The sequence below is a fragment of the Plodia interpunctella genome, chromosome 21 (assembly GCF_027563975.2).
Source record: "Plodia interpunctella isolate USDA-ARS_2022_Savannah chromosome 21, ilPloInte3.2, whole genome shotgun sequence".
Classification (NCBI taxonomy): Eukaryota; Metazoa; Arthropoda; class Insecta; order Lepidoptera; family Pyralidae; genus Plodia; species Plodia interpunctella.
The window spans coordinates 3943976-3957299 of record NC_071314.1 but is presented as its reverse complement, the minus strand read 5'-3'; the positions used below and the strand labels follow the sequence as shown (position 1 = coordinate 3957299).

General features: G+C 33.4%; 2 protein-coding genes across 2 annotated transcripts; both read right to left on the bottom strand.

Moving 5' to 3' along the window:
• Positions 1 to 744: 744 nt before the first annotated feature.
• Positions 745 to 3209, bottom strand: LOC128679150 (polypeptide N-acetylgalactosaminyltransferase 10-like). The gene has a single exon (XM_053761195.2). The coding sequence runs from the start codon at positions 3139 to 3141 to the stop codon at positions 1414 to 1416; it is 1728 nt and encodes a 575-aa protein (XP_053617170.1). The 5' UTR covers positions 3142 to 3209; the 3' UTR covers positions 745 to 1413.
• A 4740-nt stretch (positions 3210 to 7949) lies between these two features.
• On the bottom strand, positions 7950 to 8498 carry LOC135309937 (uncharacterized). Its single transcript, XM_064436667.1, has one exon. It carries the CDS (start codon positions 8496 to 8498, stop codon positions 7950 to 7952), a length of 549 nt encoding a protein of 182 aa, XP_064292737.1.
• Between the last annotated feature and the right edge of the window lie 4826 nt (positions 8499 to 13324).

The following is a 13324-nucleotide window of genomic DNA, read 5'->3' as shown; positions in this document are numbered from 1 at the left end:
AAGGGTATATAATGTCATTTCTAGTTGATTGGTTTGCACGAGACTGTAGAATTAATTAATAGTACCCCAGCCACATCTCACAATGGGATGCTCTCCAATCTTGGCTGTGTAAGGCCCCTTAATTAAGAATTTCGCTCAGGTGACTTTTATCTCACCGGCCAGTATAACTAAACGAATTTATATTAAACTGCTGCTCAATACTCAATTTAAAATAATATCCTACTAGCGATGTGCACCCAAGGACATTTAGCTTCCAAAACCAAACTAGTATGAAATTTGGTATACGGGTAGAATATAACCTGGAATAACACATAGGGTACTTTTTATTTATTTATATTTGGGAAACAAACAGTAGAAAAACAAGAAAATTTAACTTAACTATTATAGAAACCAATCAAGTTTCCACTAATTACTGTTACAAAATTATAGAACAGACTCTAAAATACAGTGTGTTAAATGTTAGTTATTGATACAAAAAACAATACAAAACTAAACTATTTCTCAATAACCTAATTTCTTTTTTAAATGTACTATTTTGTAATTCCTACTAATTGATAATGTAAATATGTCCAAGTCGTTACAATAGTTATTGTAATTTTGGCAGGCGCGATATAAATATTTTGAGTATAATTCGTTTTTTGAGTCGGAACAAAAAACTAGCAGTTCCTTTTAGTAAATTTTCATAATAGTTTTTCATAACGCTACAAAAAAGGACTTTTCTACTAGGTAGTTATCAACATAAAGTTCTTTAGTAGTCTTACAATTTAACGTTACATTCACCTAAAATAATAACTAGACGAGTAATCCCCATGTTATTATCAACATTAACATCCCAATTGAAAATGTTAATATTGATATCTGACATAACTTTCGACACTATAAGTACTTATTAAGGTCTCTGTCGATTTATCATAGCTATTAATTCGCCATTAAAACTATACATCAGTTTTATCATCAGCTAATATTTGAAAACAAATACATTCTGTTAATGATCGATTCTCACATAAAAAATGTGTGGATTCGTAATAAGTGCAATAAAAAACTACAAAAATTTACGTTAGCAAGTAATATCCATGTAATAAATGTGCAATAATCAATGAATATTTTTTGCATTACTGAGCTTATATCCCACAGATTAACTGAGACTCAAAGTATAGACCAGAGTCTATATACTCTGTTCTCTACAGGTACATTACAAATTTACTTTATGACAAATCGACACAGATACAAATAACCTAAAAAAAATACAATAAAAATATAACACATTGCTTCAGCTAAATTTCATTCGAGCATGCAATGGTTATATGCTTAGGTAGGTACCTACTCTTGTTGCAAACCCATAGACAAAATAAAATAAAATGTGAACAAACGCAAAAATAATAATTGTAGGTCCTCTAATTAAACTATTTACACTTAAAACAGAATATTATAATCGACAACCCATTGCTGCGTGTTACTAAACTCATTACAAGGTTTGACATAAAGATCAAAATTTTCAAGGTCCCGATCTAAACAGCGGTCCTTTTGAATTATTTGCAATGTTTTCGATTCATAACGCCACAACTGATTTCTCCCTAAGTCATGACATCTTTTTAAATATATTTCATTATCCGAAGCCGGATACATCAAATCCCAACATAAATTTTGTCCTTTACTTTTGATAGTTTCCTTATATGTGAACACGAATGATTGCTGATTTGTTTTCGATAGGTCACATTTAGCAAGAGAAAGTTTCAGTTTATTAAAATCAGCGTCAACGCAATAACTTTGATCCCCTATTGGTCTTACTTGCCCTTCAGCCAAAGGGAAGGAATCAACGACAACGATCTTTTCAACAATAACAACTTGTGACATAAACCAGCTAAACGGCTTGCAATTTAGTCTTTGACGAAGCGCTTTTTGCTGAGAAATATCACCAGAATCTATATAGTAGTTAGGTGATTCGGACTTTAATACTTTTTCGATATAATCGTCCATCCACACATTAGCTACACGTAGGATATTTCTTCTGACAAAGTCGCCATATCCATATTGAAGGAATAAAGGCACTTGATGCATTACATGACCCACACGAGAACAGGATGCGATCAAAATACGGCCTCCACATAGCCAGACTTTAAAACTTAGTTCAAATTGATCTCCACCCCAGATGTGGAGCCCTGGATCGTATCCTCCCAATTCCCAAAAATATATACGAGATATTGCAAATATTCCACCTGCCATGACAGGACTTTCATATGGTTCTGGCAATTTTCTTTCCTGCTCTCTTAGTAGCGACATTTGTTTAAAATTTAAACTCCAATCGAAACCACCACGATATTCAACTACCGCTTTATACTCGAATGTAAAATCATCAATCTTGTCTATCAAAGGGCACATTACTGTATGGTAATCAAGAGCAATCGGTTCTAGCAGTGGTGGTAGCCAGTTGACATTGACTTCACAGTGAGCATCAAGAAAAACCAGAACATCACCGGTAGCTTCCTTGGCGCCATGCAGTTTAGCTCTGATATTGCCGCTGTACTTCAATAATTTTAAAAGTTTTATTTTATTCTCGTATTTTGCAACGTAGTTTTTTATATTTTTCTCAAGCATCTTCAAATTGCTGACATCATCGACAAGTAAAATTTCTTTTATGAGTTGCGGTGGTGATCTATTGAGTACAGAACGCACAGTTCTTATCAATGTAATCATATGTTCGTTATGGAAAGGAATTATAATACTTACAGAAGGCAAAGACTCTATATAGGTGCAATTCATGCATGCAGGATGACGTACATCGGGTAAAGCACGACTCAACGATATTTTATTGCTTACGAGCTCATTTAGGCCAAGTGAACGATATAGGTTCATTGTTGGTGACTGGTACTTGCCTTTCAACCAAACTGCCTGGCCGTGCTCCCCTAGTCCTCTTCGGTTATGTTCACGCTGTATCAAATCATAATCGTGCCAATCGATTTTCTTTAAGCTGTTTGGTACGAAGCAATCATTTTTGGCAAGTAGGTCTATAATAGATTGATCATCAATAAATGACTCCATTGTATATTCAACTTTATTGATATTTTGCATTACGTACACGAATATTAATAATGCGACAAAAGTTAAAAAGTAATACTTTTTTGAAATAAAATTATCAGACATTTTTTTTTACTATTTCGAAGACTATTTCAGTTCTTTCTTTCCAGTTTTAGTAGAAGTCATTTTATGAGATAACTGACTGATTCAGAGAGCAAAAGCAAACTCAAAGAGCGAGTGAGTATTATTTTTTCTTGTTTATTGATCTATGGCTGTGATTTAGTAAGTACTGTTACGGTGTACCTACTAATTCCATGGAAGTCATCAACGAAAACTTTAGACATAGAAAGAAATAGACCCCATCATATCTTCCATTCCACTCATACAAGAAAGATAGTAAAAGTATATTGAAAAGTATATTGTGTTGAAACACATGAGAAGAAACGAAACAGAGCGCTGACATCTTTTATTCTTGTGATGAGTGGTACCGGGAAATTGTATATATTGATAAATATTGTCGACTGTACAAATCTTCTCATTACTATTGATGACTACGACTTGGTGCTGTATGTATGTAATTAGGATATATGGCAGTTGTTTGCCAAGTTAAGGATTATGAAGGATTCGTATGGCATAGATATACGGATATACAATGATTGCAATGAAATTATAGTAGTGAAAATGGTTTGATGTTATGTCTTTGTTATTGAACCTTCTCAAACAAATATTATTTAAGACACAGAGTAAAGAGTTCCAACTAATATATATGTGAACTCCAAGAGGCCACATGTATGTAGGTTTAGGTTTCTGAATGCCATTTCCTAAAATGTCATTAATGATTATTTTTGTTGATAAAAATAAAGGCCTAAATAAAGTGATAAATATCAAAGAAGAATGCCTGATAATTTTATTCCCAACAAGTGCTTCTTGTCACTTGTTGTGTTATTAATCATGTTTTTAATCGTGATACAAAATATCAATAAAGATGAATTAACTATGGTCTCATTTATCGACGATCGATCTGTTAAAGAATTACTTTCTAAAAATGAATGCTTTATACCAAAAAACTTGAATAAAATCGACTGGCATGACTATGGCCTAATGCAACGTGAACAGTACCGAAAAGGTCTAGGGGAACACGGCCATCCAGTTAAGTTGAAAGATCAGTATTATTCCGAAACAGTAAATCTCTTCCGTTCGGTTGGCGTCAATGAGCTCGTAAGCAATAAAATTTCGTTAAGTCGTTCTTTACCTTATACACGACACCCAGTTTGCCTGAAGTATAAGTATATAGAGTCTTTACCTACTGTAAGTGTTATCATCCCTTACCACAATGAACATATGAATACTTTGTTAAGAACTATACATTCTGTATTCAATAGATCGCCACCGCAACTAATAAAGGAAATTTTACTCGTTAATGATGCAAGTAATTTGAATATATTTAAGAATAATATTAAGAACTACTTTGTAAAGTATGAGCATAAAGTAAAGTTGATAAAGTTAATAAATCATAACGGCATTATTAGAGCTAAACTGCATGGTGCCCTGGAAGCTAAGGGCGATGTTCTGGTGTTTCTTGACGCTCACTGTGAAGTTAATGTCAACTGGCTACCACCACTGCTAGAACCGATTGCTCTTGATTACCGTACAGTAATGTGTCCATTAATAGACAAGATTGATGATTTTACATTCGCATATAAAGCGACAAGTGAATATCGCGGTGGCTTTGACTGGAGTTTGAATTTCAAACGAATGCCGCTACTAAAAGAACAAGTAAGAAAATTACCAGCACCATATGAAAGTCCAGTCATGGCAGGTGGAATATTTGCGATATCTCGTTTATATTTCTGGGAATTGGGAGGATTTGATCCAGGGCTTTACGTCTGGGGTGGAGATCAGATTGAACTAAGTTTTAAAGTTTGGCTATGTGGAGGTCGTATTTTAATTGCACCTTGTTCTCGAGTCGGTCATGTAATGCATCGAGTGCCTTTATTTATTCAATATGGAATTGGAGACTTCGTACGAAGGAATAACCTACGTGTAGCTAAGGTGTGGATGGATAAATATGGCGAAAAAGTTTATCAGTCCCAAATGACTTATCCCTTTATAAATCCTGGCGATATTTCTCAGCAAAAAGCGCTTCGCCAAAGACTAAATTGCAAGCCGTTTAACTGGTTTATGTCAAATGTACTTTTTGATGAATCAGATGCTGATTTTGAATCTTTCCCTTTAGATAAAGGGCAAATAAGATCCGTATGGGATGAGAGTTTCTCTACAGTCTCGCGGTCTTGCATTGATGCTGACTTCATTAATCTGAAACTTAGTCTTGCTATATGCGATATAACAAGATTAGGTCATCAGTCATTCATATTCACTAATCATAATACTATTAAAACTAAAGCACGTGACTTATGTTGGGAATTTCAGGATAACGCTCCAAATAGTCAAATATATTTAAGAGCATGTCGTGATTTAGAAGAAAGTCAGTTGTGGTGGTATAACTCTAAAACATCACAAATAATACAAAGGAAAAACTGTTTAGATTGGGACATCGTAAGTTTTGTTGTTTGTGTCAAACCCTGTAATAAGTATAGTAATACGCAGCAATGGATTGTTACTGTTAATATCCTGTTTTAATTTGTATTTTGATTGCGGAGTCTTTGGTAGAATGTAGCTTGAACATATAAAAAAATTTTGTTACGTTTATATTTTACAAGCTTTTATTTCACTTGCAATGTCTCGGATGGAATCTTGCAAAACAATTTTGAAATTAAAGTCTTCACGTTTAGTTTGGATACATAAGTATGACTCGATAGTGCACCCAGGAACGATTCCAGAGGTGGGAACTCCTCAACGGTTGACTGCAAGGACATAATATTGTCACACATTGAATGCAATTAGATATTTTTTTTTAATTGTGTTTTTACTTCTAATTCCTGTTATACAATTTAGATTAAATGTTTCAAGAGGTATATTGAGGCATGACACGTTATCATCATTATTTTATTTATGACTTAATTCACTAAGGCACATTTAATAAACAATGCATGTTCACTAGTTTCTAAGATTTAGCTTTATAGGAGAGGCTCGATAGAAACACGTAATAATACTACATATAAACATTTTATTCAAGTTTGAATTAGCAAATAGTTTTCGTAGCGTATAGTATTGTTTTCTTTTTGTTTAATAAAATATTGTGTCAGTTACACATTTTGAGATTTATTTCAATTTTAGCCTTGTCAATAATCATCAAACAAGTGCAAATCGAAACAAGAAAAGTGTCGCGGTAGTATATTTTGACTTACAGACATAAGTTCAAAAGTTATAAAATAAAAACTAAACTTAAAATCTAAATTCACTGTCTCAATCCAATAAATGAAAATATTTTATTCATTTATTCAGAGATAATGCTACATTGTGTTAGTATAACTTTTTCTGTCTTAGTATATAAGATTTTTTAGGTGGCCAATTAAAACACACCCGTAGCAGGTAGTGACCATCAGATGGCTGTTGGAGCTATCCAGCGAGGGTGGACGATGATTTTTTTCTTAATAAGTCATCGATTTAAGCACATAGAACTAACTACCTATATATTCATTTTTAATCGAATTAATAAGTGAGCGAAAACTGTCCACTCAGACGTCCGCGAACATTGATAATGTGTAAACAAACATATGTGCTGCAGAAACGTGGCAGCTCCAACATCATCAAAAAAAGGCACAGTTATATTGGACACATATACAATATTTATGATCTCTTTAATATTCAATAAAAAATGGGGGTACCTAATAAAAATATCGGTATACCTGGTAACCCAAGTTTAAAAGTAGGTATGAATTTACATCCTATATACTAACAAACAGTTTGAGAAAAGCGTTAATGTTTCTCACAATGAAATATGAAGGGCTTGAGTACAAACGGTGCGAGACTTGAAAGTGTACAGAAGGGCTCTTGGCTGCCATCTTATAGGATCTGGAGATATGAAACCAGGGCAGGCTCTGAGAGAGAACTACTAGACGCAAGTGGCGACATCATACTCGTGGAATTTTTGGGAACTATTTTATATAATATATTTTATATAGAAGGCCTGTTTTATCGCTGACTGATGAAAATATTATATTTTAATCGCAATCCCAGTAAGTTTGTTTGTTACCTCTTCACGCATTATCTACTGGACCGATTGTTATAAAATTTCGTACTCGGGTAGAAAATGACCTGGAATAATACATAGAGTACTTTTTATCCCGAAAATCCCACGGGAGCGAACCCGGGGCGCAGCTAATCTGACAAAACTAATAGCTAGACAAATCTGCCCGATTTTATTTCGAGGTTGTTGTTACTACGAGTACGGTAGCACTTTTTGGGCGTTAATTTTAGATTTGAAATAAATATCAAGTAAATTATAAACGAATGGTATAAGGCCTAACAGGTTTCAGTTTTCAGTAGTCCGACTATAGTAGAACCGCCTAAATGAGTCCTCGCCCGCGGAGTACAAGGGGCGCGGGGGTACGACGACGAAGGGGAACGAAAGAGGTGCGGGCGGCGGTCGAGCGTAGCGTGTAATACAAGAGGCGAAATGTTACTGGACATTTCTTGAGATATGTGAAGTCATAGTGGTTAGCGGCAAACAGGTGAAGATTTTTATTAAAAAATTAATAATGGCTATACAAAATTTGAATGAAACAACTGTAAACTATACAACGTGTTCCTTTTGTTATCCCATATCTCCATGGTATCAACGAGACCACGTACATGAATTAAATAGCATAAGCATTTTTCGATTATTGTTATTTTCAAATTTTTATTTTTCATACAAAACAATTCGATAAAAATGTGATTTTATGATATATAGGTATGATATGTAGGTAAAAAAAAGGTAATAAAGTTATGTATGTAATATTTATTTATGCAAAATTTATCAAAATTATAAATCAATCACTTATGTCCATAATATCAGTATCACTGGAACTTGATTCTTCACTTTCGAAACAGCCATCATCAGAATCATCAGAATCGTCTTGCACATTAATAATAAAATCAACAACTTCATCTAGTGCTCCATCATGTTTGCAATATTCGTCTTCGATTTTAATCACGTGTTTAACACAATTCTCCCATTTCTCTTTGGGATATTCAGCAAATAATCTCTCTAATATTTCTTTTTTCTGGTCCAAATTAGAGTCGATACTTTTTTGTGCTAATTGTCCTTTGATATCACCCCAGACCAACTCAATGGGGTTCAGGTCTGGGTGATATGGAGGCAAACGCAATACTTCGTGTCCGTTTCTTTTCAATACCTCGTCAATTTTGTAAATATCTTCTGTGAAATGGCTTTTAATTAATTTATATAAGTCATCTTTTCTAAGTTTTTCATCAAAAGGCACGTTATGTCGTCGTAGCCATTCTTGCATAGTTGGCTTGGTAGAAGCCATAGTTGGCTTTTTCTCTTCTCGAACCGAATGATAAGCTGCGTTGTCCATTACTATGACAGAATTTTGCGGTATATTAGGCATGAGCTTTTCATTTATCCATTTACTGAAATTTGCGAAATTCATAGAATCGTGATAATCACCTGTTTTACATTTGGATTTGAATATCACAAGGGCTCCGTCTACAAATCCAATTTGACCTCCACAATGTACGATGATCAAACGGTCCCCTTTACCAATATGAGATAGAACGCCAAGTTCATCCTTTGATTGCCAACATTTTGAAACGTTATGAGACGCGTTTACATAAGTTTCGTCAAGGTATAAAATATGTCTTCTTTCTCTACGATATTTTTTAATAGTATTTAGGTATTTCCACCTCCACGATGTGATATTTGGCTGTTCGATAAGGAGTTTCCTTTTAGATCCGCATTTCTTAAATTTAAAACCTAGATCATGTAATAATAGCCTTAAATATTCCCTGCCGCAGTGTAATATATTCTCTTCTCTAAGTACAGCGTTCAAAGTTTTCAGAGTAGGTATTTTTTTGAAAATTGTGTAAAACTGAGTGACTTTTCTTCTTACCACTCCTTTTGTGAAATCGTCTATTTCCACTCTTTTTCTACGAACCTGTTTTGGTTTTCTTGGTGATTTAAATCTCTCGTTGTCATTTAATGCTTTCCCTTGTTGTACAATTCTAGATACAGTCTTTTCTGATAATCCAGTAACTTCTGCTACAGTTTTATTTAAAGGTATATCTTGTTTATATTAATCAGAATTTGGGTCGAGTTTCTTTTTTCTAAAATATTCATATACGTTAAACGCCATTTGTTTGCACTGACTATTAATTCTATGTCCGAAAACATTTCGACTCATCTTGAGAATGTAATCTCATGTATAACTTTCACAAGGCGTCCGCAACTGTCAACACGTGTGATCGCTAACCGCGTAGCGAGCGAACTGAGTTTTTACAAGAATGCGCCCGCCGCCCGCACCTCTCTCGGTCCCCTTTGTCGTCGTACCCCCGCGCCCCTTGTACTCCGCGGGCGAGGACTCATTTAGGCGGTTCTACTATAACTCTTATAAGATACTTAAGACATGTTATTTTAGGGCCGTTTATTGCTATGATAATCGGATCTCTTAATTTAATTAGGTATATTAGGTATAATTGCCAAATATAGGTATTATTGGTGAATCAATATTCAAACATTATTATATATTTTAAAATGTGTTATCGATGATATAATTCGAGCAAAGAAAATGATGTACCATTATAAACCCTTCTGACCGCCGCCTGCGCTTTGCATTCCCCCATTCAATTAACTTCGTTATCATAGTTTTGATGACAACGCTGCAGCGAAGCTGACAGACAATTAATTTATTAAGGCTCTCTCGCTTATAAACTTTCAAATGGAATTTTGAACTTTATAGAGTTGAATGAATATGCTTCAGACTCGACTTTTTTCTGTAATGTCTGCAACGAATTGTATTTTTAGACAGTCCTATGGCATAATAATAATGGCTTGTTTTGAGATTTTGTCTGTTTTGGCTAATATAGTACGTTTATTGTCCCCAAAGTACCTAGGTATAAGTACAAAAAGCTAGATAATTGAGTCAAAAGTATTTTTATTCCCAGGTTATTTGCACTTGCAACTAAATTTCTGTAGTGTTTTGGGACAAAATTAACCTACAAGTAGTTAATACTAATATTCCAAGTAACTTTCTATTCATCTATCAATTTTAACATAATATCCGTTTGTGTCAAAAGATGACGAGAAAACATATTAGACCCTTATTTAATATTTGTTACTCAATGACGCAAAAACTTTTTTAGACGAATTTTGTAACATGCAATGCAACAGGCGTGATTAACTTCCTTAACTAAAATATTGAAAATAATTACATAGTTATTTTTAACGTAAATAAATTTTATTTTTACTAAGACATTTTATACCGTCTCTCCTCGTCATCACGATCCTAATATAATTTTAAATCGTATTGTCAACCATTTTCGTTCGCATTGAGATCCGAAGTGATACAAATGCATGTTATATTTCAAAGATCTCTCCAAATTTTACCGTCACGTACACCGATACCTCCTTTGACAAATCAGTCTCCTTCCTTCCTGCCTTTGAGTCTCGTCACTTTTGACTCTCTTTGGTGTCTCTGAGACATGTATTTATTCCTTCATGCCGTGGCTGGGATATATGTTCGCGGCAAATAGTCTGTGTTTGAACTGTGGACTTTACCTCTATAAAGGTTGAAAGTATTTTGTTTTTAAAATATTTTCATAATATGTCTTATTTTAGGACACAAAAAAATAAACTTGGAAAATAAGCTAATAAACACATAAAGACAAGATTATAATGCAAATAAATCTGTTTATAAAATTTGAAATTGGTTCCACTTAAAATTATCAAGTGAAAGTTTTAAACATAATTTTTATTAATATAATTTCAGACAAATTTTTTATTGTATTATGAAGAAGGTGAGTGTACGACAGCAAATTTTTATACTTCCATACTACCTATACTATATTATAATGCGAAAGATTGTTTAAGTCAAGATCTTATTTAAAAAAATATATAAATGTACTTACATATTTTTTGTTACATCTGTTCAAAAATGCATTATGATTGTATCAAGTACATTTAAAATAAAAGTTGAAGATTGTACTAACGCATTCCCATCAGAATTAGTACAACAAACTAAATGAATTTAAATATCTAATTTAGATCGAAGGGGACACCTAACGACGCGACCGTGCGAAGTGGAGACGAAAATGTAGGAAAATGGACCCTGGGCTCCGATGCTCAACGGCTTCGGAAGTAACCGGAAAGACGCGCAGATAAGAATGAGATTGAAATCCGTTTGAAACTAACTTCTCATTTCATTATTTTATTTAATTAGACGAGTGTCATGGATTTTTCTCATAAACGAAAAGTTTAATTCAATTCTGCTTTCGTGGAATTTACTGCATTCTACAGTATTTAGAGTGACAAGGGAAAATGTACCAGCATTTCTTGGTGGCTCATTGAAATTCATGAGAAGAAATTGTTACTCCCGTAGGAGCGGGAAAATGCTGACCTAGGCTCTTTGTGGCCTATTAGGAAAATGTAATCTATACTACGTATCTCGGCTGGAATTCTGGAATTCTGAATTATTTTTACAATTATATTTAATACTGCAAAATACCTTCATTTCATACATATCTATCTGGTGATTTTTTACGTCCAGAATACTGGATATACATACGAGTTAAAATGAACTCTATATTAGAATATTCGATTCGAGTTAAGTAGGTCAGTGAAAAACAAACCTAATTTCATTAAAGATTCTTCAGGAATGCCTGACAGCTGACAAGGTTATGACGTGTCCCTTAATCGCCTCATACTACATCTAGTATGAGGCGTCAGGTAAACTCAGAGACGTGAACGCTGGCAAAATTATTCCGCTAGGACCGGATTAATTACGAATAAATTTGTTTAACCATTGTTTTAAAAATAATATCAAAAAATACCGCTTTAATATTTTGAGCCCTGTTTATAATGATGATAACATACTTATATTTTTTTCAATGTGGTCTTTGTGTCTTTGTATGTGGGCAATAAAGACTATACAAACAAGCAAACACATTTTCCACAAAAAGAATCAGGAATTAGCGACTTCATTATGATAATCGAATTTAAAATCGTAGTACGTACATACCACACTAATGAGAATTGTTTTTCAACTCGATCCATTTCCAATAATTCCCGTGTCACAAGTAGATTCAAACTTAGTTGTTGTTACTCTTGAGATATAACGTTTTCGGGTACGTATTGGGAATTCCTCTAGTCTAGATAATGGTAGAAGTAGTGACAAATCAAATCGTATAAGTACATACATTTCCCTAAATATTTACACAAAATATTATATGAGAAATTAAAAATTACTTTAACGAAATTACGCCTCAAGGCTACCAAGGATATTAAAAAAGTATTTCATGCTAGGTTATATTCTATCCGTGTATTAATTTTTTATCTTTCTTGTCCAAGTCTTGCTGCCCAAATAATTGTTTTGCTTCAATTTTAATTGCTGACCATTATCATTATTATTTTCTGGCTAAGATTATTAGGCTGATTTTGTTTTTTTTTTACCAAATTTGCATACGAAATAATTAATTCCTTTGTACAGATTGTACATTGCAATGTGCAATTGTAAAAAAGTACCTATCGTTAACGAACGAACTATGAACCTAACATTATGAATTTTAACAATATGTTAATTAAAACACTTTTAAAAAAATAACAAAGTACTGTGGACGTCACGCTATCACTGTTATGTCATAGACTTGGTTTTTTCTAGATGTCATTGTTTCTTTTGCAATATTAATAATAACAATAATTACAAATAAAACAAAATCCTCTACCGCGTGTTCGCGTTCACAATATAGTTATTGCGAAAAGTTTTGGTTCAGTTTAAGTTTGAATCCGTGCAGAGTAGTCTCTGCACGGATTTTCATGCGGTTTTTAGCAATACATAGTGTGATTCCTGAGGAAGGTTTAGGTGTATAGTTTATTATGTTTTTACCCGAGCGAAGCCAAGACGGGCCACTAGTTTAATATATATCACATACTTTTACGTGTACTACACGTATAAAATAAGTTTTGTGTCATTGTAGATAATTTAATTTATATTATATTAATTTCATTTCTGTCTTATGTAGGTAAGATCATTGTTTTACATAAATGTATAGAAAATTTTAGTTAACATGATTAAATATGGAAAATTATGTTTTTCAAATTGACCTCATGTCTTCGATGTTTATTTATATTTTTATGTTGCATGATATATTTCCATGATATATTTATCGTAGTTACTTTGGGTACTGGAAG